The 25,017-nt window shown below is 42.8% G+C and overlaps 1 protein-coding gene across 3 annotated transcripts in view; it reads right to left on the reverse strand.

Moving 5' to 3' along the window:
• The window catches only part of b4galnt3b (beta-1,4-N-acetyl-galactosaminyl transferase 3b), a 241,886-nt gene that overhangs the window by 111,928 nt on the left and 104,941 nt on the right, over positions 1–25,017 (reverse strand). For all 3 annotated transcript variants that reach the window (XR_013580218.1, XM_078568192.1, XM_078568191.1), the window contains exon 3: positions 16,609–16,674. Coding sequence is in view for 2 of the 3 variants with exons in the window: in XM_078568192.1 (XP_078424318.1) it covers positions 16,609–16,674 (66 nt within the window). In the remaining variant the exon portion in view is untranslated. The remainder of the gene's footprint in view (positions 1–16,608; positions 16,675–25,017) is intronic.

Raw genomic sequence — 25,017 nt, forward strand, 5'->3', positions numbered from 1 at the left:
AAAATTTGGTCTACGATCCTGCTGCTAGGATAAGGAAGCTGAATTTGGTAAAGGCAAACAGATAGTTCATGTGTATCAGTCACTAGCACAAAAGTGGCTAAGAAATACTGAGATCAGGCAATTTTTTTTCTCAGTTGTGTTGGTGCTTACAGCTCTTCACCATATGGCATCTAGGGCAGAATCTTGTGCTCTACCTGGTGGCGAGCTTGCAAGCGGGAAGGGCATGTACTCAGGCAGGATGGTGGTTTACCCAAACCCCGCACCTACCCGCCTCCACCAGAATTAAATTCTAGGCAGGAAGGCCCATAGTCGGCCCTCCAGCCACGCCGCCAATTGAGGCCCTTAAGTGGCCAATTAAAGACCACTTAAGGACCTCATCCTACCGCCGCTGGGATTAACCTAGCAGCTGATGAGTCTGTCACCATGTGATGTGCAGGACAGCTGCTACCTTGTGGGCAGCTTTTCACCTCTGGGAGGAGGGAAGCGGCGGGTGGTGGGGGGTGTCTCTCAATCAAAGGCACTCAGTGCCTAATTGAGGGACTGAACATCGGAAAGCGGGGGTGGGGGGAGGGGAGGGGGATGCATGCTGAGAGCCACCTCCTCGCCCTTGCTTCTGAATCCACTGCACTCCTCCTCTTCTGAAACCCGAGCCCACCCCCAACATCACTTGCCTTTGTCCTGTGTCACTATGTGATCCTGGGACTCGGGGGGGGGGGGGGGGATGTTCTTCTAGCAGCAGCCACAGCCTCCTCTTGCGCTGCTGGGTGCAAGAGCGACCAGCCTCTGATTGGTCAGCAGCTCTCGCTAGGCAAGACTTCCACCCCTGGGGTCTTGGTTCCAGGGAAAGGCCCACCTCTGCTTGATTAGCATGTAGTTTGGCAGGCCTCTCCAAAAAGAGGCAGAGCAGATCTCTTACTGGATCTTTAGCCGGCAAGTGAGACCCCTGACGCCTCAGCAAGATTCTGCCTGACAAGTGCATATCAACCAGAGTTTAATTTTTTTTTTAAATGTTCAAAGCTCATTATCAGATGCATAGGAAAAGAGAAAGAGCTTAAGGAAGTCACCTCTAGCTGCTCCCATTCGGCTGTCTGCAGAAGCTAGGACAAAATCACCTCCCTAACTAGGCTATTTCTCTCTCTCTCTCTCTCTCTCTCGTGAGAGAAAGAGAGATAGGAGGAGTGAAGATTTTGGAAAACATACACAGAATGAAATAAAACACTTTAAGAGTTCGGACATTTTACAAGAATGACTGCTTAGCAATAAAACGGGATTTATTTCTATTCTTCAATTTGAAGAATTGTCAAAACAATGCACACCACACTATTTCAGTGCTCACAAGTCAGTCAGTTTTTTCTATGTCTATTTTCCAGGAAACCTGGGTTGACCTCACAGTTTCCATTTACTTACACATTTTATTAGAGCCTCAGCTGCCAGAGCCTATCATGAATTGCTTCTTTATTTTTGCAATATTCCACACACATTATTACATCATTGCACTTGTACTCATTGCAAGAAACCCTATACTGTTGTAAAGAACAACTGTGATGGACCCCTGCTGAATTCTCTCAGACTTTCTGCTGGTGTCTCCCTACAGGCTTTTTACAATCAGCATAAGGTCTTCCAGAGTGTAACTGAGAACCCCTGCTGCAAATAAACTACAAAGGTACAGAACGGAAAAAAAATTTAACAAAATCAACATTTGTCTTCAATGAATAACAGATTTTCCTTCTCCTCCAATTTTAGTTGAAATACATAAACAGAACCATATTGAAATCTGACAAAGTATGTAATCTTCCAACACAGCAGCTAAATATTCTCAGGCAGCAACAATCTGATTTTCAAAACTTCACTGCATTTAATTTTGTTTGTCTTCAAAGATCACAGAGTCTATAAGCTATGTACAGCAAATAACTACAGTCCAACAGTTGGTATTCCTACATATGTTAAAGCAGTTTTTTATTTGAAACCCTTGCACTTGCCACTATTCATCATGAAGTTAGTAAGAATTTCTGCTCCATACTTTCAATGGAAAGGACTTAATTGTAGATTCTATTTAAAATGGGACCTGCATGGGGTAAATCCCCTATTAGCAAGTATTTCTACTGTTTAGGTACAGCTGTTAACAGAACCTAAAACAGAACTAAATGAAAATCTCTGGGCAAAAGCAAATGGTGAAACAAATACATTGGTCACAAATTGCTAAACCTTCCGTAAAACTATGAACGACAGCTCATTTTCCTGGAAAATAAGGACAGGTGAGATTTTCACTCAAATGTTGCATTAGGTCTCATTCGGAGATTAGAAATATATAGAGCAATTTATTACTTTAGCTCAGCGGGAATGCTGCAATAGCTGTAAAACTGAATTCTACTGAGCAGTTCAGCCTATTTTGGGCACAGAGCAGAACAGCTGTTGATGGGAGGGAGAAGGAAGGAAAGCATATTAACTTGTAATTCTATAGCACCCCTTGTGTTCTCGAAGATGTGGGAATTCTCTAAAGGAGTTTTTTCAAATTTATATATGGTCAATACATCAGCTAAGATAATCCCGCTGCCTGGAAGTGGGGTGGGAAAGAGTATAATTTCAGTGAAATGATGAAGGGACAAACATCACTCAATGGGTCCAAAGCTTAGTTCTTCTCAGCAGATTATTCCAAAACTTAACTGAAATTTCCACGATAGATTATAATTTCCTTAATACACTAATTTTAGCAAAAAAAATGTGACGATAAAGTAGTGAATTCCTTCTTATATTCACATTTAATCTTTTGATAAAATGAACAAATGGTGCATAATATAGCTCTATTAGAAAAGCTTAAGTGATCAAAAGTAGTATTATAGGCATCGTTTCACTGATAAGATCAGTATAGGGGGTAAATGCCGCACATAGTTATAGATGTTGGCCAATAACTAGGAGAACCAGAACTGGGAGTCTGAATATTACAATGTCCTTTTCAATTTAATAAAAAGGTATTTCCCATCTGGAGTTTTGTAATTTGCATAAATCAATGTAATCCAGATTACATCAGGTTTCAGAACAGTGGGCTGGATTTTATGTGCCCCATGCTTTCAGAGGGGTGGGAGGCACACTCAAAATAGGATGGGTGCCAACCCCACCACCTTCTTCACCCACCCCCGAGCTCACTCCCATAACATGGTAGGTGTGCGGGCACTGAAATCAGCAGCCTGCCCGCCATATTTAAATAAATAATCAAGGGTCAGCGTGGGCAGTTGGGTGGGAGCAGTCAGGCCATTTTTTTTTCTTGGAACTGACGGCAGCCCTGGCAGCACCCGCTAATGTGATCTTGGCGCTGCCGGAACTGCAATCCCCAGTGAGAGGCAGAAGTCCCACTGGCAGGCAATTCAGCCCACCCGCGGCGCTTTATGGTTGTGGGGCTGGCTGGCACGGAAGGAGTCTGCTTCCTGCCGACCTTGCTTCCAGAGCTACGGGTGTAGGAGCAAATCATCCACATCCCCATCATATGCAACCCAGTAAGTTAAATTGGCTTTTGCTCCCATGCAAGATAGGGCATTCTCCAATAACCTGGTAATAGTCCATCTGGTATAAGTGCAAGGGCCAATCTGGACCCCTTCAAACTTCATTGTGGATGAGCAGTAATACAGAAGAAATCACTGTGTCTAATTGTGAACAACCAGTATAACATGACCAATGTGACAAGGATGGAGTTATTCAGTAGTCCTAGGTTGTACTGGTAGGTAAGACATAGAATGGTATGTGCATTAAGAAGTGTATAACCTCACATCCAGTCAAAAACATACTTCATTTACAGCTTCAGCTACATATCAGGATACATCGTTCCAGCTGAAAAATAGATTGAAAACGGATTTGTTTAATTAAACTGATAAGCGGTGTTGAGCAGAATATTACCAGGGGCGGAAGGCTCATCAACCACTCCCCACCTCCCCCACCCGGAAGCTAAGTCAGCATGGAGCCCGCCCCGCAGCCATAAAGCACTGCGGGTGGGCTAAATGGGGGCAGAATGGGACTTCCGCCCTTCACTGGGGCGGAAGTCCCGCCCTCAGGAGCTGCTACCCAATGCAATTGGCTGGCAGCTCCATCAGTCCTGGCAGCGCTAAGAGCACGTTAGTGGGTGCTGCCGGGACTGCAGCGAGGAAGCAGTAGGTGGTCCAATGGATCCCCAGAAATAGGTAGGTCCAGGATCTTCGGCAGTGAGCGCTTGGGCAATTTATGGACAGGGTGCGTGGGTGACAGTGGTGGGTTTAAGGCAGCAGGCCGGTAGGAAGAAAATTGGGGGGAGGTTCTATCTTGGGGGAGGGTGGGGGGGGGCACCACCAATCAGCTAAGGGCAGCCCTGAAGATAGAACCCCCATTCCTTCCCATCCTTTGAAGAATTTTTTTTAACAATAGTGTTGCCCATTCCCACCCAACTGCCCAGGCCAACCGTTTCATGGCGTGGGCAGCATATTATCAGGGTCAATTGCAGTGGTGTAATGCCAAATTTTGAGGTGCAGGAACTCTAAGAAAATGTGCTGGCCATGTCATTTCTAAATCTACTATTATGTTGTTTTCCTATATATTAATCACTCGAGTCCCCAAATGTCAGTAAAACTATGCTTTTTAAGTGAAAAATATTAGTGCCGGTAGGCATGTATTTCGAACCATGTGGTATTTTGAATCACTAGTCTTTAGCATAGCTAGAATTTCATTATGCAACAGTTTAGTTACTTAATTCAAGCCTATTAAAAACATGGATTACAGAAAGCTTTACCTACTTCTGACTGAGAGATGGTACATAGAAGAGCCGCTGCTTTTCTTGGTTTATATTGATAACCTGGACCTGGGCGTACAGGGCACAATTTCAAAATTTGATGATGATGCAAGTATTGTGAATGGTGAGGAGGATAGTGATAGACTTCGAGAGGATATAGACAGGCTGGTGGAATGGGCAATCACGTGGCAGGTGAAATTTAATGTAGGAAAGTGTGAAGTAACACATTTTGGTCAGAAGAACAAGAGGTGACATAAAATAAAGGGTACAATTCTAATGAAAATGCCGCAGCAGAGGGACCTGAGTGTATATGTGCATAAATCATTGAAGGTGACAGGGCAGGTTGAGAAAGCAGTTAATAAATTATACTGAATCCTGGGTTTTATAAATAGGAGCACAGAGTACAAAAGCAAGTAAGTTATGAACCTTCATAAAACACTGGTTCAGCCTCAATTGGAAGAATGTTGAGGTTTTAGAAAGGGTGCAGAAAAGATTTACGAGAATGGTTCCGAGGTTGAGACACTTCAGTTATGTGGGTAGACTGGCGAAGTTGGGGCTGTTCTCCTTGGAGAAGAGAAGGTTGAGAGGAGATTTGTTAGATGTGCTCAAACTCATGAGGGGTCTGGATAACGTAAATGGGGAGAAACTGTTCCCATCGGCAGACGGTCGAGGACCTCAAGGTGATTGATGAAGGAACCTGAGGTGGCATGAGGGAAATCTTCTTTATGCAACAAGAGGTTTGGATCTGGAATGCACTGCCTGAGCGTGGGGTGGAAACAGATTCAATTGTAGTTTTCAAAAGGGAACTGGATAATTAGCTGAAAGATTTCACAGGGCTACAGAGAAAAGGTCGAAGAGCAGGATTAGCTGAGTTGCTGTTGCAGAGAACTGACACAAAGACAATGTGCTGAATGGCCTCCTTCTGTGCTGTAACCATTTTATGATTCTAGTATAGATACATTCAAGGAACTTGATAGGCACATGAGGAAAGAAGCTGAAGGTTACCCTGATAGTGTGATCAAGAAGGACGGAAGGAGACTTTAAATGCAAAGAGAGCCATGGTAATGAAAGATGATTCCCCACTCCCCCATACACAGTGAGTGTAGTTTACCCGCCTTAATACTGGACTCAGTCCCATGGAACAAAGTGGTAAATCCTTGTTCTTGGTGCAAAGCCTTACTCAAAAAAGCTTTTCCCATTAATCACTCATTACTTTGATGGTGGTGTTAGGAGGGAAAGTGAAACAGCTCTATTGAACTGTTATTACTTTTTTAAATCATTAAACAGTCCAGTAAATTATTTTTTTAATGAAAAAAATGCTATCAATTAAAGTTGCCCAGGAACTTCCTGAATTTGAAACACTTAAAAGTGGGGAGTGAGGTTTGTTTTTTTCAATCAACCCTACGCCTGTGAAACTTCTTCGCCAACCAGGACTCTCGCAAAAACTTTTTTTCTGGCCAATCCCAGAGTACTTTTGGACCAGAGTGTAAAATTGGTGGAGGAAAGAGCACGAAAAAAATATAAGCTCACTGGTTTAAACATAGGTTAAGTAGCTGCATCCTCCTCCCACCACCTTCAGAACACATACAATTGTTTTAGACTTGGCATTGTAGTGTGTATATACATATGTGTATATATATATATATATATATATATATATTTTTTTTTAGTAATTAGCGTTTCCCTAATTGCTTTAAAAATGTATAGTGCATTCAGGTCCTGATTGCTAACATTTGTACTCTTAATGCTTATTTTGGACAGTTATACATTCTCATTGTTGTAGCTTTTCCCACCTTTGGATATTGCTCAGTTAACAGTTTACTGCTGCACAAAAACGTGCCAAGACATCAGATCAAGTGCAAAGGGGTTTCTCAAAGCATGACACACCCTGAGAAGAGACATTGCAGTGGGCACAGGAATTGTTTTCAATGCTGATGCTCGTTTGATTTATATTGATAAATTTCATATTAATAACGACAATGACTTCAGAACTAAGTTTTTTTGCGTCCTTCATTACGATTTTTGTTCACGAGGTTTATCTGGTTTGGGACCCTTTGCAACTTTTCTAGCACCACCCGATTGTAAGTTGAAATTGTGAAAAACAGATGCTGCTGGCAATTATCGCACATTCCTACTTCTCGGTTTATTAGTCTGAGCAAATTCAAAAGAATGTCTCAGCGGCTCACCAGCAAATAAACGGCCCAGTAGTCTGAAAATGATTAACTACTGGGGAGTGTTCATCTGTAGTTTAAAATGAGTTTAAAAAGACAAACTAATTTGAAAAGTCTTCCACTTCAAGTGCTGATGGACTTGAGCTTATCCAGTTCCCTTTTGAAAACCGCAATTAAATCTGCCTCCACCACATGTGTCACGATCAAGGTGAATGAAGAAGTCTGGTTCCAGCTTGGCAGAGGGTATCTCCCTATCATGCTGTAGATCCAGAGGCACTGCCACTGCTGCTCCCATAGCTGTTGCAATGTGTGTGTGCACAGCTCACCTACTCTCTTTCTCCTACCCCTCTCAGAATGTGGCCACATTCTCTGGTAAATCCAGAAACTCACCAAATGCACTCCAGATTATTTTCAGATTACTTTGCAATGGATAAAGTTTCACAAAAAAAAAATCACCTTACCTGCAATTTTAGTGGCTGGCCCTTTAACTAACAATGCAGAATATATTTTGCATCTCTGCCTGTTGTTTGCAGAGTGATGCAGGAATGAGTTGCCTGTACATATGTTCTCTTAATTAGGAATACCGGTGCCACATCAGCCGATTAGACTGTGCGACAGCAGAATAGTTTTTTTTTTTTTACAGGTTACTGGGACAGTCCCGCACCAACCATTGTGCTAATAGAGTGAGATGTGGGTTGTGCTGGAAGCTGCAAGCTGCACTACGCAAAGCAATTTCTTACCCATGAAATCGAAGACATTAAGCCCCAGAAAAAAGAGTGGTGCAGGCAGTATGGACGCATGCGGCTCTGACAGTCAAAGCTGTTAGCAATACAGTGCTGGTAACATTTTAACAATCTTAAGGCTCAAGTACACATACACACCTGCAAGAATGCTGGAAGCGTGACTCATCGCCATGTTATCCATGTCCACATGGTGTCAATGGAGAAATGGTTAAGACAGTTCTGATGTACTAGTTATCTCATCAAACACCAGCACCTTCCCTTCCCCCATTCCACAGCTATACATCCTGCTCCAACTATTCAAGTGTCTTATCCCACTTTTTGACATCAAAACCAATACTGCTTGAATGAAAGGTAAAGGGACTGCTGCATGGTCTACTCTTAAAGCATAATCACAATGAAATGCCTACAGACAAGTTGGTGACATTCAATTTTGAATAAACTTGCATCCTTTCTACATCTAACCTGCAATGTTTGGAGAAAGGGAAACCATTGAGTCTTTAATGAGGAATTAGATACTCACAGATGGAGAACTTAAAGGAGAGCTGTCATCTTCAGATTGTTAATGACATGTCTTCCCCACATTACTGTGATTGGTTGCAAACTTCAGGCACTCTAAGCATTTGAAGGTCTCTGATCATTTCTCAGTAACTTCTGAAGTAAAATAAAAGTGCACTCTCCCAAAATGAATTACTTTGTGTCCCTTCATTTTAAATTACCTATTCTTTGTAGGCAAATTTGAGGAGGTAACAAGCAGGATAGATAAAGGGGAACCAGTAGATGTACTATATTTGGATTTCCAAAAGGCATTCGATAAAGTATCACGCATAAGGCTACTTAATAAGATAAGAGCCCATGGTGTTGGGCGTGGTAAATTAGCATGGATAGAGGACTAGCTAACTTATAGAAGACAGAGTTGGGATACGGGGGGCATTTTCAGGATGGCAACCTGTAACTAGTGGAGTGCCACAGGGAACAGTGCTGGGGCCACAATTATTTACAATATATATAAATGACTTGGATGAGGGAAATGAATGTGCCATCGCCAAGTTTGCAGATGACACAAAAATAGGAGGGAAGGCAAGTAGTGAGGATAACAAAAAAGAGTCTACAGAGGGATATAGACAGATTAATGAGTGGGCAAAAACGTGGCAGATGGAATATAATGTGGAAAAATGAGAAGAATAGAGCAGCTGAATGGAGAAAGACTGAAGAAAGCTGCAGCACAGAGGGATTAGGGGGTCCTTGTGCATGAATCCCAAAAAGCAAACATACAAGTTCAGCAGGTAATAGGTAAGGCAATTGGAATGTTGGCCTTTATTTCAAAGGGAATGCAGTATAAAAATAGGAAAGTCTTGCTAAAACTATACAAAGCACTAGTTAGACCACACCTAGAACACTGAACAGTTTTGGTCCCCTTATCTAAGATATGCTGGCATTAGAGGCAGTCCAGAAAAGGTTCACTAGGTTGATCCCAGGGATGAAGGGATTTGCTTATGAGAGGTTGAGTAGGTTGGGTCTGTACTCATTGGAGTTTAGAAGAATGAGAGGCGACCTTATTGAAACATATAAAATTCTTAGGGGGCTTGACAGGGTAGATGCTGAGAGGTTGTTTCCCTTGAGGGAGAGTCTAGGACCAGAGGCCATAATCTCAAAGTAAGGGGGCGCCTACATAAAACAGAGATGAGGAGGAATTTCTTCTCTCAGAGGGTCATTAAGTATATTCAAGGCTGAGATAGACAGATTTTTAATCAGTAAGGGAATCAAGGGTTATGAGGAAGTTGAGGATCAGATCAGCCATGATCTCATTGAATGGCAGAGCAGATGCGATGGGCCGAATGGCCTATTTCTGCTCCTACATCTTATGGTAAAATGAGTTGAGACGAGCTGGCAGCTATTTCTGATTCCCAAACTTTCAAAAGGCGCTTTATTTATTCTTTTACCAACCCAGATACAGTTACTAGGAAGGATATAACTCATGAGGCAAAGGATATATCACAGGCTGCAGCAACGAGCGAAACTGACCTTACAGACCCGCTTCAGAAAAATCGGAACTCTCTGGTCTATTTGAAGCCGGTCTTTCAGGTCCTAAGCTCCGGCTGCTTAGCGTGAATGAAGAGAACACCATTTAAAGCACCAAGCCCAGGCCCCCCAAGCCCATGGGCCCTGGTGTTTGGAAACGTCTGCACTCCCCTCTCCCGGGCCCTGGTTAGAGGTGCCAGAGCAGTGTTCCGGTGTGCCCCAGCACCCTGGTACACCCCTGGTCAATTGGCTTGGTAACTGCCAATTTTGGCACCCGCCCACCACTTCCCCCTGCCCCTCGTATTATGGAGATGATCTCGGAGGTGGATGGAAAGTTGGTGAGGTGGGCACAGGCCCTGTTTTACGTGCCCCCCTACACTGAAAACACGCCCAACAGGGGCACGTAAAATGCAGCCTGTTATTTTGGCTAACATCTACAGTCAAATGGCATCATATTCCTTCAGAAGTTAAACATTTAGCAATATGTAGGGTGCAAACAATGACTCCATTGCATTCAGTAGGTTTAAAACTAGAGATTGCTTCACCAGCATCTTAGGTTAATTTGAGCCCTTTTAGCACTGTCCCACTGGCTCAGTGCATAAATTCATCATCTGATGCAGTATCATACAAACCATACAGATGAAAGCTGTAGTTAGCCAAACTACAGTTGGCTAGCAATGGAGTTCTATTAGTCTTCCTGGTTTTCATGTACTGGGAGAGTCATCACTTCTAATTGTTATGAATGAATCTGCTGGAATGTTTCTGGGCATCAAAGAATAATACGAGCAGACTGATTGCGATGCCACAATGAAATGGCCCAGCAACACTTACTATCCAGATCTGCAAATAAAGGATGATCTTAATATTTCATATTGGCTCAGTGGCTGAATTACTATCCAGTGTAATAATGAGCTGTAGAACACATAAAATCCAAGTATGCTTGCTGGTCGGATGCCAAATTAGGATGGTAGAACTCTCACAATTTCCCTGAGTGTCCTGAGAAGAAAGATATGGAACTCGGCTTCTTAGTATTACCAGCGCACCCTGGTGAAAAATTCACTTTTCCAGGTGCCAGCCGACATCAGGGTCAGACTGGCCTGAAAGTTCTATATAATGGAATGTCTGCCGGGCTCATTGTGTGAAGAAAGATCACACAGATAAGGCACAGGAGGATGGGTGATGCTTGTGGAACTGTTTTGTTCCTAGCCACAAAGACAGCATGAGGTGTTGAGTTAACATAATAGAATTACCAACTTGCACTCCTTTTTATTATATAATGAAGAAGCAGCAGTACAAAAAAAAAAGAGGAAAGGAGATTGAAGCTGTATTCAAGGAGTATGGATTCCACAAGGTATCAGCCCTCCCTTCCCAGGAAATTTACCGACCATGCAGCTGTTAGACATCGCGATGCGGAACACTGCACAAGAAGAATATGCTTCGCAAAACGTGCCTCCTTTTAAATGAAGGCTGGCAGCCACAATCAACTCACGAGGCAAAGGATATATCACAGGCTACAGCAGTGAACAGACCCGCTTCAGAAAAATCGGAACTCTCTGGTCTATTTGAAGCCGGTCTTTCAGGTCCTAAGCTCCGGCTGCTCAGCGTGGATGAAGAGAACTCCGTTTAAAGCACCAAGTCCGGGCCCCCCCAAGCCCATGGGCCCTGGTGTTTGGAAACGTCTGCACTCCCCTCTCCCAGGCCCTGGTTAGAGGTGCCAGAGCAATGTTCCGGTGCCTTTTAAATGAAGGCTGGCAGCCACAATCAACTGCCACTGCCGAGTGCCCGCCCGACCTGCCCTCCCCTCCTGCCTGGCATCTCCAGCCGCACTTGACGCCATAACTTCAGTGTTCACAATGCAGAAGATACGTTCTTCCCTGGCAGCCTTCAAGAAGTTGCCTGTGCCATTTTTAAACTGGCCGCCGGGTCACCATTGGACACATTGGCCGACAGGGCCCCGCCCCGGCCCACCCGCCCGCCCATTTCGGACCATTGGGAGGATGCTGGGTGGGCCTTAATTGGCCAGCCAGAATGACATCGTGGTCAGGTACTGATCCCGGGCAGCAGCCTGATTCCCGACTGGTCACGAGCCCGCCGACCACACCTGCCTGTCAAGGGTAAAATTCAGGCCATGGGGTCATGAGCCCTATGTACAATTAGTCAGGGTGCTATAGAGACATGCATTCATCTAAGTAATAACGCCTATTTTAAAGAGAGTTGAGGAATTAATTTAATTTGGCATGACAACAAAGTGGCAGTTTGGTGGAGCCATACAGTTTTATCATTGTACTGGTAGGAGGTCTTATGTTGCTGTGGTAGTGTCTCCTACCTCTGGGCCAGAAGCTGTGCTGTGGGTTCAAGTCTCACGGCAGAACTTGTTGGTCATGGAAGGAGTTTTTCTGATGTGGTTCAACAGGCTGATAATCAGCCTGGAAATCCTTCCACCGCTTCCAAAGGGAGAAAAAGTGAGTGTGAAGATATCCTAAAAAAAAGCAATGTGCTGGCTTTTCCAGAATATACAAAGGAACATCAGGTATACTCAATGCAATTGAGTTGAGTAGGTAAACCCTCTGAGCTTTCTGAATTCTGAAAAGGCCCACTCACTGAGCATTCAGAATGTGCAACCAGTGAGAAAAAATTCTCCAAATGAATGTCAAATTTGCTGGACATGCTTACAATGCTTTCATCCTCAGGAATTTCAGCTTCACCAATTTGTTCAAACGAAGTGAGTGTTGGCTTTCGTTTGTAGGTGACAAGCAATATCCCCTCTAATTATTTTTTGTTTTGCACAGGATCTTTACCATATTTTGCATAGCTGCACATGCTTCGTAATTTAAAGGTGCAGACTCGATGGGCTGAAGGGACTCTTCTGTGATTCAGTGATTCTATAGTTAAAATAGCAAAGTGAATAACTACTGGGCACCCTGGATTAATGAAAAACTATGATAAAAGACATGAACAGAGGAAATAAGTGATATTTATTCAAACGGTCCATTTTCAGATATGTGTGAGAACTTTGCACAGCTTAGAGGGAACACTGATGATAAAGCATTTTTCTTCTTCCACAGATAATTATATTACTGTGAGTTGCAAAAAGAGAAGCCGAGGAGTAAAACAACAAGGCACATATTTTTACTAGACTTGTCATTGAGTGAAATCTTGAAGGAGGTGAGCTGTCATTGTCTGGATTAATCAGGAAGGACTCTGTTAGCTAAACAAAATGGTAGTTGATGTGCCCTGTCTAAGTTTACCATCTAAAAGGCCTGGACATGCTGATTCCAGGGGAGCTAGCCCCAATTCTTCAAACACACTCTTAATATAATGACAAATTTGCTATATCTGAAAAAAGAGACATGCTGTCAAAGCTTTTCATCTTGTACTCATCAGAACAGAATCGCAAGAATACCAAATCTCAAAGGGAACGACAATTTATGCTGCATGAGAAGAGGTTGCTGATTGGCTGGCAAATAGATTCTGATTGGTAGAGGCATTGTCATGGAGAATGCACCAGGGAATGGCTATCTCCAGCTTTTGTTTAGCTAGAAAGGGTGCAATACATGGACATGTTCTTTCTCTTTGCGAAGTAATATAAATTGATTCTTAGCACAATCGAGATTGTTTAGTAAGTGTTGTCCAATCACGGAATCGCACCTAATATTGGACATTATGTTCTAAATTTTACAAGCATAAGCTGGTTGAGTATGGTCAGTACTTTGCCTGTTGTGAACAGCTGAAGGGATGTGGTATTTGATGCAATCCACCAGTCATTGGGACTTACAGCCCACATACCTGGCATCACATTCAAATTCATATACCACATTACTCAGTACTGTTGTAGGCAGAATGTCTTTTTGGCTTGATGGCAGCATCCTGTTAGTGGAGATTATCACTCATGTTGTTACTACATAGTAGCAGCATGAAACAGCTAGCTTCACCTGTTGCTCAAATTTCTGAAACACCTTACCCTTCTAGTAATCTTGAGGTAGACTGGGTACTTTTCAGGACCAAAAATGGCGGCCTTAGGCTCATTCATGAGTTTGCATGAGACACAGCAAGCAATGATCTGATCAGGGTAGCCATTATCCCACAGGATAGCTTTGATGTGCCCGATTTCAGCATCAAGCTTTCATGATTTATGAGGATGCCAATAAGGCCAATCTTAGCACATCGAGGAAAGGGAGCTCATCTGACTGCTCCATTTCAAAGGTGAATTTGAGCACAGCATGGAACCCATTAAGGTGTTTAAGGAAATTCTTACATGCAACTGCAGATTTAAATATAGCAAATGTACCATCTACGTATCGGAAATATGCGAGCAGCAGGAGGTTAGGGGTCACTCCATCAAAGATGCATTTTTTGTGGAAACTCACAAAGATGTTAGCAAGAGCTGGGCCTAGAGGGGATCCCATGGCAACATCATCTACTTGGGCATACATGGTGTTGTTAAAACTGAACTCAACTGTGCAAGTTGCTGAGTTCATAAGTTCAATGAATAGGTTCAGACAATGGCAGCGCACCAACATTGCTATGACATAGTGACGCAGTGCAAATGTCTATGCCCTCCTTGAGCAGTATATAGGAATGAATAGGCTAGCAATTTCAAATGAGCACATGGACATACCATTGCTACCGATATGCAAGTCCTGTATGGTCTTTGCAAAGGTGAAAGAATCCTTCACGGTGTATGCAGAAAACTTGCTCAGAACTGCTGGTCAGAACTGCTCGTCACAACTCGCTCAGCCATTTAGCCAATTCGTTTTGTGCTGAACCAATCATAGATAAGATAGGGCATAAAACTCAGAACACAGTGTCCAATATCATATGTGATTCTGTGTTAAACAATTCGGATTGTGCTCAGAATTATACTAACAACCAATTTAAGATTATCAGATAGGCTCGCAGTGTAGCTCACTTACGCTAGAACTTGCTAGAATCTACATATATTCACACACAGGGCCCTGTCCTTTGCAAACAGAAACAACATGTCCATACATTGCACCCTTTTCAACTAAACAAAAGCTTGGGGGCAGCCATTCCCTGGTTCATTCCCCATGGAAATGCCTTGACCAGAGTTGGCTTGCCTGATTTGAATTTAAACAAAAGCTTAGCAGTTAACAGTTCCCTGATACATTCTCCATGGCAACTCTACCAATCAGAGTCCACTTGCCAACCAATCAATACCCTCTTCTCATTGTGAGAATGGATGTTTAAAAAAATATTTTTGGGGAATATTGTGTTATTCTGTGAAGAAGGCTGTGTACCTGTGTGTGTGTGTGTGTGTGTGTGTGTGTACATAAATGATTTGATTAACCTGGAGAAAGTCACTAGAGACAGGTTGTCTGGGAGGTTTAAGACCTGAAAGGATAGAGGCATTAGGTGTGCATTTGTGATGAGATATTATGAATGGGTTTGAGGTACAAGTAAAAAGGTTGGATATAACATTTGCATTTTTAGATAAGTTGCAAGTTTGTTTGAATATCAAAGGGAAGTCAGAGGTAACAAGAAACATTTTTGCATCTTACAGGAGTTCCATGGGTAAACAGAAGAGAGTAGATTACATTTTATTGACCCAAAAGCAGAGACAAAATTTTATATCTGGAAGGACTTGAGTTTCAAAGAAATGGAAGAACAATGGAACCTGAGATGAAAGAGGGAGAAAGATATTTTAGAGGTGCTGTGGGCTGTCGGCTGCTTGAGGAAGATCTCCTGGAAACAGCTCTAGGCTGGGAGAAAGAAACAGCTTGAATCAGCCATCCGGTCAAGCCAGAAAAGTCTTGACCTGAAAAAAGCAATCTTGTTCTGAAGTCTTGGGTTTCTACAGCAGAGTGGAAGAGAGTTTAAGAGGTTGTGTGGTTTGCCTTTATTAAAGCTACAGCAGTTTGCCTTGGGTAATATTACTGGATTTTTATAGTTAAACATCTATAAGGGAGCGTTGCCTGGAAGGTGTTTACTTGTGGGTCTGACCCAGTAGGCAGTCTTTTGGGAGAATGTTTTGAAAGACTAGTTTTAACTTTGTAACTGTAATGTGTACTTAAGTTTTTTTTTACTTGTTACTAAAACTTTTACTTTTAATTTTTAAAATCCCAGAAGTGTTACTGGGCTTCTTGCTGCTGAGATCAGCACATTTTCTTCTAATTTTCCGGATACAGAAAAAAAGGGTATGGCCCGTAAACCAAGTTTCCCTCTGGGATTTGGTTTGCTTAACAATTAACATCTGCTCTGGTCATAAAATCATGCAGCATAAATCGTTGTTCCCTTTGAGATTTGGTATTCTTGCGATTCTGTCCTGATGGTTGTAAGATGAAAAGCTTTGACAGCATGTCTCTCTTTTCAGCAATGCTCAAGTTCTACTATGTGAAAATTTGACATAAATAGTACACAATATCTTTTGCCATTTAATTACACCTCTCACCCTACTCTGGGCAGACATAGCCATCTCACCAGGGTCATTGGTGTCTCAGTGACAGTGGTACCATGCAAGTTCCGCTATGTCAGAATACTCAGATCAGAGTTTAAAAAAGGAATCGGGACTTACACAATTATGAACGTGTCATAGGATTCAAAGAATCATTGAAAGGTTACAGCACAGAAGGAGGTCAATCAGCACATTGTTTCCGTGCTAGCTTTCTGCAAGAGCAACTCAGCTAGTCCCACCCATTTCTCCATAGCCGTGCAAATTTTTTTAACTTTCAGGTGCTTATCCAATTTCCTTTTGAAAGCCCCAATTGTATCTGCCTCCATCAGCCTCTCCGAATATATGCTCTGACATATAGCAGTTAACTTAAATCACGTGTTACTAAGTTGTTACATGACCTAGTGGGTCAAAAGTTGTGAGCATTTTATGCTCTGCTTTACTATGAACATTTGCACCACTTGGGCATATCAATCTTCAAGCCATTCATTCTATTTATGCTGAGACCCATCTCACCTTGGAGCTCCACATTTCCGCAAAATTAAATTCATCACTTTCCTGCCAATGGTTGCTGTCAAGATCCTGAAACAAACACACAAATATTTATCGTAAATTTTATGTTCACAAAATTCAATACAAGCTGTTGCATCTTACATAGCATTGGTCACAGGTATTGCTTGCTCATCCAAATGTAGCTGAAACTCCGCTGCTCTAGGCTACTGTCAGTTCTGCATTAAACTGTTAGTTTAAGGAATAGGACACAACTAAAGTATGGGCAGCCCTATACATTAGGTTTTTTAGGGTTCCTTTTATGTTTTTTAATGTATTTACTGTCATATGAAATGTTACATAGGAGCTTTCAGTTTGAATGCAACATGGTCACAAAAACTGACTTTCATAGAGTATTAATTGTTTGGTACTTGATAGCTGGGTCCTACTTTCTGACCAGCAGTAATAACAATCAGATATTTGACAACACGACAGATCCTGGTCATTTGTGTCAACCATTTAAGTCATGAAAATGCAATTCCAAGAGACATTTCTAGTTAAGGAGATCCATGCACTTTGCAAGATTTATAATTAATAAGGTCTTTAAAGTCTCTCATGCTGTTGTTTATGGTAAGTCAGAGGATGTTATTTTCCACTAGGAGAGGGCATTACGCAATGACATTTCGTCACCCAGAGAGTGGTGAGCCTGTGGAATTCGCTACCACAGAAAGTAGCTGAGGCCAAAACATTGTATGTTTCAAGAAGGAGTTAGATATAGCTCTTGGGGCAAAAGGGATCAAAGGATATGGGGAGAAAGAGGGAGCAGGCTATTGAGTTGGATGATCAGCCATGATCACGATGAATGGCGGAGCAGGCTCGAAGGGCTGAATGCCGTACTCCTGCTATGATTTTCCATGTTTCTATGTAACATTCCTTTAATGACATCCAGATAGAGAAGAGCATTAAAAAGCGAGCTGGATTTTCCCTTGGACAATGACCCATATTTTGACAGGTCTGAGGTAGAAAAATGAGTAATGTGTAATATGGTAGTTTGCTACTACAAACCTACTGCAAGAAATGGCCATCAAAAACTTTAACTCCTAAAGGTTACCAGGCTTGACTGCACATCTGTCACATATAAATGGAGGCAGATGGAGATAGCCAAACAATCCTGCATTTTCTCCAATAGAGTCCACTAACCAGATGTTAGGAAACACTGCACCATATGGGCTGCAGTGGTTCAAGAAGACCGCTCATTACCACCTTCTCAAGGACAATTAGGGATGGGCAATAAATTCTGGCCTAGCCAGCGATGCTCACATCCTGTGAAAGAATTTAAAAAAACAAGTGATATGCAGCATAGTAGTATTCCTGAGATAGATATCACAAGGAGAAGGTCACTGTTGCTGAAGCTTTTGCACACCTGTAGATCTCTACTGGGGCATCAACTTTGTTGCTAAGCATTCTTGTGTTACACTTAAAAATACTCGATGTTTAAAATGAGTACTGGACTAATTTATATCTTGGATTGGAGAAATAGAATTCCTTCCCTCCTGTGTTATAAGGAGGTTGCATTAGAAGAATTTAAAGTGAAGCATCACAGAAGATATTTGCTTCCCCATGTCTCGGTTTACATGCCTAGGTGGTCTTAACAAGTTTTTCTTGCTGTTCAGTTTATCAGAAGATTGCTCTTCCCTAGAAACTATTGGGGGTGGTGTGGGATGCGTGGGGGGTGTAGTGGAGGTTAGGTCAGTTGCTGGCTGAAAACTGCAATACACTTCGATGTAGAGCACCGCATTATCTGTAGCAGTGAGAATGACCACTAGATCTTTCTAGAATGCAGATTATCACTGTATGAAGATAATCACTGATGTGTCCTGGTGAACCTCATAGTTCATTACCTTCTCAACCAAACTTGAAAAACAAAGGGAGCAATCAAATCCAAAGCAGACTGGCGGCATTCCCAGAAGAGCTGGCAGAAACACTGGACCTTCAAAGCACGATACAACAATCCCCATCAATTACATGAATAGAAAAGGCTTTCATTCTACCAACATTAAGTTAGTTTGTCATGCAAATTTTGTTCTCTTGCATGTTAATGCCCATTACCCAAGAAGCTATCATGAGGCTTTTATCATACAATGATCCACCATAAAAAACTTGATTACTCAAAATCATGCATCAGGGTGGTTAACTGGAAATCAAGGGTATCCTCAGCAGTCATGACTAACCCCTTCAGTACACCATCTGCGCAAAGTGGGAGACAAAATATAATGAGACCAATGGGACTGTAAAACATATGATAGAGCAGATTTTTCACCTTCTAAAGGGTTGCAGATGATTGTAGTGAACTCCTCCCACCTATCCATCATTTGAACCATGTGTCTTGAGAGCCTACACATGAGATTGATAAACCAGACACGCCAACCTCACTATCTCAAATTGAGGAACAAACACTTAAAAGGTCGAGGATTGTTATGAAAATCTGGAGTTTTTATTTTCAAACGTTAACCAATATAGGTTGTCAGTTTGTTTGTAAACCTCAATAGTGGTTTACTTAATTTCTCCTGCCTTCTCCCCGCAACCCCTATAAATTCACAGAGGTGAAGACTATGGTTGTTGGGATTAGGAGCTGTATTTTTGTAACTTGTAACTCTGTAGATAAATACAAAAGTGTGTAAGGATTGGCTCCAGTTCTATCCTTTATCAACCAGCTTTCTGGATTAGAATATGGTAGCAGAGGATGGGAACATAAAGGTGAAGGTCGGAAGCTAAGGAAAAAAATTTTAGACTGAAAACCATAATCCTAGTCAACACTGCGAAGAATGGCAGAAAGCAAATGTAAATTATCGGGGTATGATTACCCTCCAATATTCTCAGGAGACTGAACTATATGACCAGTGAAAGAATTAAGTGGATAAGGGACCATGTGCTATGTCCCTATCACAGAGAGTGAAAGGATTAAAAACGAGGAGTCACAGATTTAAAGTAATTGGCAGGAGGCAGGAGAATGGTATCAAGGGAATTGCTCATTCAAAGAGCTGTTGCAGACACGATGAGCGAAATGGCCTCCTTCTGCACTGTAACAATTCTGTGATTCTATGAAGATATAGCTTTGATGTTGTCACTTCCTACCAGAAATAAAATCAGAAGTAAAATATTTTGTGAGCTGTCTGTCAGATGCGGGTGAAGTTTAGATCTTTTGTTAGAGTTTCTGGATGAAATTTACAAAATGATCTGCTAAATGTCTATGAGACATGGTCAGATTTTGATAGATTTCCAGGCATAGATGATCATTCCTCAGAGGAATATAGCATTAACTTTTTACCAGATTGTATAAAAGATTGACGAAATTCAAATTGGAGAGCCCTGGATCAGTACAATCGTTTAAATTGCTGGATTGTACTAAGGTGTGTCATATGGATAGGCTCCTGTTTTTTTTTATTCATTCATGGGATGTGGTTTCACTGGCTGGGCCAGCATTTATTGCCCATCCCTAGTTGCCCTTGAGAAGGTGGTGGTGAGCTGCCTTCTTGAACTGCTGCAGTCCATATGGTGTAGGTACACCCACAGTGCTGTTAGGAAGGGAGCTTGAGGATTTTGACCCAGCGACAGTGAAGGAACGGTGATATATTTCCAAGTCAGGATGATGAGTGACTTGGAGGGAAACTTCTAGGTTGTGGTTTTCCAATCTATCTGCTGCCCTTGTTCTTCTAGGTGGTAGTGGTCGTGGGTTTGGAAGGTGCTGTCGAAGGAACCTTGGTGAATTTCTGCAGTGCATCTTGTAGATGGTACACAATGCTGCCTCTGTGCGTCGGTGGTGGAGGGAGTGAATGTTTGTGGATGGGCCGCCAATCAAGTAGGCTGCTTTGCCCTGGATGGTGTGAAGCTTCGAGTGTTGTTGGAGCTGCACTCATTCAGGCAAGTGGGGAGCATTCCATCACACTCCTGACTTGTGCCTTGTAGATGGTAGACAGGCTTTGGGGAGTCAGGAGATGGGTTACTCATCACACTATTCCTAGCCTCTGACCTGCTCTTGTAGTCACAGTATTTATATGGCTAGTACAGTTCAGTTTCTGGTCAATGGTAACCCCCAGGATGTGATAGTGGGGGAATTCTGTGATGGTAATGCCATTGAACATCAAGGGGTGATGGTTGGATTCTCTCTTGTTAGAGATGGTCATTGCCTGACACTTGTGTGGTGCGAATGTTATTTGCCACTTGTCAGCCCAAACCTGTATATCGTCCAGGTCTTGCTGCATTTGGACATGGACTGCTTCAGTATCTGAGGAGTTGCGAATGGTGCTGAACATTGTGCAATCATCAGCAACATCCCTACTTCTGACCTTATGAAGGAAGGAAGGTCATTGATAAAGCAACTAAAGATGGTCGGGCCGAGGACACTACCCTGAGGAACTCCTGCAGTGCTGTCCTGGAGCTGAGATGACTGACCTCCAACAACCACAACCATCTTCCCTTGTATTAGGTATGACTCCAGCCAGTGGAGTTTTCCCCGATTCTCATTGACTCCAGTTTTGCTAGGGCTTCTCGTTGCTGCACTCGGTCAAATGCTGCCTTGATGTCAAGGGCAGTCACTCTAATCTCACCTCGGGAGTTCAGCTCTTTTGTCCATGTTTGAACCAAGGCTATAATGAGGTCAGGAGCTGAGTGGCCCTGGCAGAACCCAAACTGGACATCAGTGAACAGGTTATTGCTAAGCGAGTGCTGCTAGATAGCACCATTGATGACCCCTTCCATTACTTTACTGATGATGGAGAGCAGACTGATGGGGCGGTAATTGGCCGGGTTGGATTTGTCCTGCTTTTTGTGTACAGGACATACCTGGGCAATTTTCCACTTTGCCAGGTAGATGCCAGTCTTGCAGCTCTACTGGAACAGCTTGGCTAGGGGCGCGGCAAGATCTGGAGCACAAGGCTTCAGTATTATTGCCGGAATATTGTCAGGGCCCATGGTGTTCTGTTCTGAGAGAGAGAGAGAGACCCCCATTGGATAGGATGGCTGCTGCCTTCAAAAAAATTCCTGGGGAAACAGTAATTGTATGGGCAATTCCAAGGTGACACAAATAGAGGACTCAATGATTGCCAGATTTCAAAAGTGTCTAGATACCGGGCACAGGTGTCAATACAATGGAAGAGTAGAGACAGGCAAAATTAGAATGAAAGCACCTTTAGTAGTTCTGGTTATTACAGCACAAGACTGAATTGGAACAGCAATAATAAGCAAATGAATCCCAGGCATGCCCAAGAACAGTTAATAGATGGTTCAGGTGTGGCTCAAAGTATCATTATGTGATGAACTGTCCATAGCGGAGAGGCAAAGTCCTCAAAATGACACATGACACAGAATATTCTGAGGAAGAGGGTGCAGATAATGATGAATCTGAATAAATTATACTGGTCGCAAGGAATGTTATGTGATGAAATATAGATGAGCTTGATGGAATATAGATATAATGAGGTGGAATATCAATAATAGATAGGATTCATATATAATTAGGACATTACATTTTAGTTAATAAGTGAATTGAATAAAGGAAACAGAAAAGGGCTAAAGCTTTTCACCCAGATACCTTTGCATACAAAGGGACATCTCTGAATTTGAGCTACACGGTATAGAACATTACATAATGGGGTAGAATTCACTGGAATTTCTTTAAAAAACCTTTTTTAAAATAGATACCCTAGTACAGACTGTTACAAAGAACACACTGGATAGCAAGAACCGTGGTGATCTTTAGCTGAAAGAATGTTAAATGGGTATCATCATATATAAGGTCAACTTTGTCTGCAAAGAGGCGACATTGATGCTTTTTTTTTAGTACAAAAGGAGGATTCACTGAAAGCTAGAACTAGAACAAACACCTTATGACTATCACCAATTAATTTAAAATCACCAATCAACTTGAATGGAATTTTCCATACCACTCTTACAAGAATCACCCTTCATTAAACTGTAAAAAAGGGCCTTGTCCTTTGGATGACCCAATTGAAAATCAATATGGTGTAAAAATAGAAGGTTTTTGGTAGTACAGAACTTGAGTATTACTGTAAAATGGGACATTTTTTGTCAAAGCTTTTTGTCTTGCACTCATCAGGACAATTCGCGAGAAATGCCAATGTCAGGGGAAAAACAAATTTATACTGTATGAGAAGAGAGTGTTGATTGGTTGGCAAGTGGACTCTGATTGGTAGAGGTATTGCCATGGAGAATGCACAAGTTGATGGTGACAGTTAACTGCCGAGCATTGTTTGAAATTTAAACCAGGCAGCTTGGCTCTGATTGGTCAACACATTGCCCTGAGGAATGAACCAGCGAATGGCTGTCACCCATTTTGTTTAGCTGAAACAGGCAGTGTGTACACATGTCCTTTCTGTCTGCAAAGAACAAGGCCCTGTGTATTAATGTATGTAGCTTCTAGTACACACAATGTGCCACACTGCAAGCCCAACTAACAGTTTTCAATTGGTTGTAAGCGTAATTCTTAGCACACAGAGGATTATCACAGTGCAGAAGAGGCCTTGCGGCCCATCGAGTCTGCACCGACAGGTGAGAAACACCTAACCTACCTACCTAATCCCATTTACCAGCACTTGGCCCATAGCCTTGAATGTTATGACATGCCAAGTGCTCATCCAGGTAGTTTTTAAAGGATGTGAGGCAACCCACCTCCACCACCCTCCCAGGCAGTGCATTCCAGACTGTCACCACCCTCTGGGTAAAAAAGTTTTTCCTCACATCCCCACTAAACCTCCTGCCCCTCACCTTGAACTTATGCCCCCTTGTGACTGACCCTTCAACTAAGCTGCTCCCTATCCACCCTGTCCACGCCCCTCAATCTTGTACACCTCGATCAGGTTGCCCCTCAGTCTTCTCTGCTCCAACGAAAACAACGCAAGTTAATCCAACCTCTCTTCATAACTTAAATATTTCATCCCAGGCAATATCCTGGTGAATTTGCACCCCCTCCAGTGCAATCACATCCTTCCTATAATGTGGCGACCAGAACTGCACACATTACTCCAGCTGTGGCTTCACCAAGGTTCTATACAACTCCAACATGACCTCCCTACTTTTGTAATCTATGCCTCGATTGATAAAGGAAAGTGTCCCATATGCCTTTTTCATCACCCCACTAACGTGCCCCTCTGCCTTCAGAGATTGTTTAGCAAACATTCTCCAATTGTGGAATCACATCTAATGTTGGACACTATGTTTTGAATTTTGCAAGCACAGGATGGTTGTGTACGGTCTGAACCTTGCCCATTGCGAAAAGCAGCTGGGACACGCTGTTTGATACGATCCAACAGTCTTTGCGAGATATGGCCTACAAACCTAGCATCACACTGGTGCTGAAATTCCCAAAAAGAACATGCACACACATCGATATAAAAGCAAATTACGGCAGATGCTGGAAATCTGAAACAAAAACAAAAATTGCTGGGAAAACTCAGCAGGTCTGACAGCATCTGTGGAGAGGAAGACAGAGTTAACGTTTCGAGTCCGTATGACTCTTCATCAGAACTAAAGAGAAATAGAAATGTGGTGAAATATAAGGGGGGTGGGATAGGTGGAGCTGGATAGAGGGCCAGTGATAGGTGGAGGCAAAGGAGGGATTGCCAAAGATGTCATAGACAAAAGGTCAAAGGGATGTTGATGGTGGTGATATTAGCTAAGGAATGTGCTAATAGTGATATTAAGGATAGAAAGCAGGATGAGCAAGTGACAGATGGCCCTAGTGGGGGTGGGGTGGGGGGAAGGGATCGAAACAGGCTAAAAGGTGGAGATAAAAGAGGTGGAAATACATTTTAAAAATAATAATAGGAATAAGTGGGAAAAGAAAAATATATATATATATATAAAAAATATATAATTATTAGAAAGAGGGGATCAAAAAGGGGTGAGGATGGAGGAGAGAGTTCACGATCTGAAGTTGTTGAACTCAATCTTAAGTCCGGAAGGCTGTAAAGTGCCTAGTCGGAAGATGAGGTGCTGTTCCTCCAGTTTGCGTTGAGCTTCACTGGAACATTGCAGCAGGCCAAGGACGGACATGTGGGCATGAGAGCAGGGTGGAGTGTTGAATTGGCAAGCGACAGGGAGGTCTGGGTCATGCTTGTGGACAGACCGAAGGTGTTCTGCAAAGTGGTCACCCAGTCTGCGTTTGGTCTCTCCAATGTAGAGGAAACCGCATTGGGAGCAGCGAATGCAGTAGACTAAATTGAGGGAAGTGCAAGTGAAATGCTGCTTCACTTGAAAGGAGTGTTTGGGCCCTTGGACGGTGAGGTGGGGAGAAGTAAAGGGGCAGGCATTGCACCTTCTGCGGTTGCATGGGAAGATGGCCGTGGGAAGGGGTTGAGGTATAGGGGGTGATGGAGGGTGTCCCGGAGGGAACGGTCCCTATGGAATGCCGACAGGGGG

Source organism: Cetorhinus maximus, chromosome 22 (genome assembly GCF_964194155.1).
Source record: "Cetorhinus maximus chromosome 22, sCetMax3.hap1.1, whole genome shotgun sequence".
Lineage (NCBI taxonomy): Eukaryota > Metazoa > Chordata > Chondrichthyes > Lamniformes > Cetorhinidae > Cetorhinus > Cetorhinus maximus.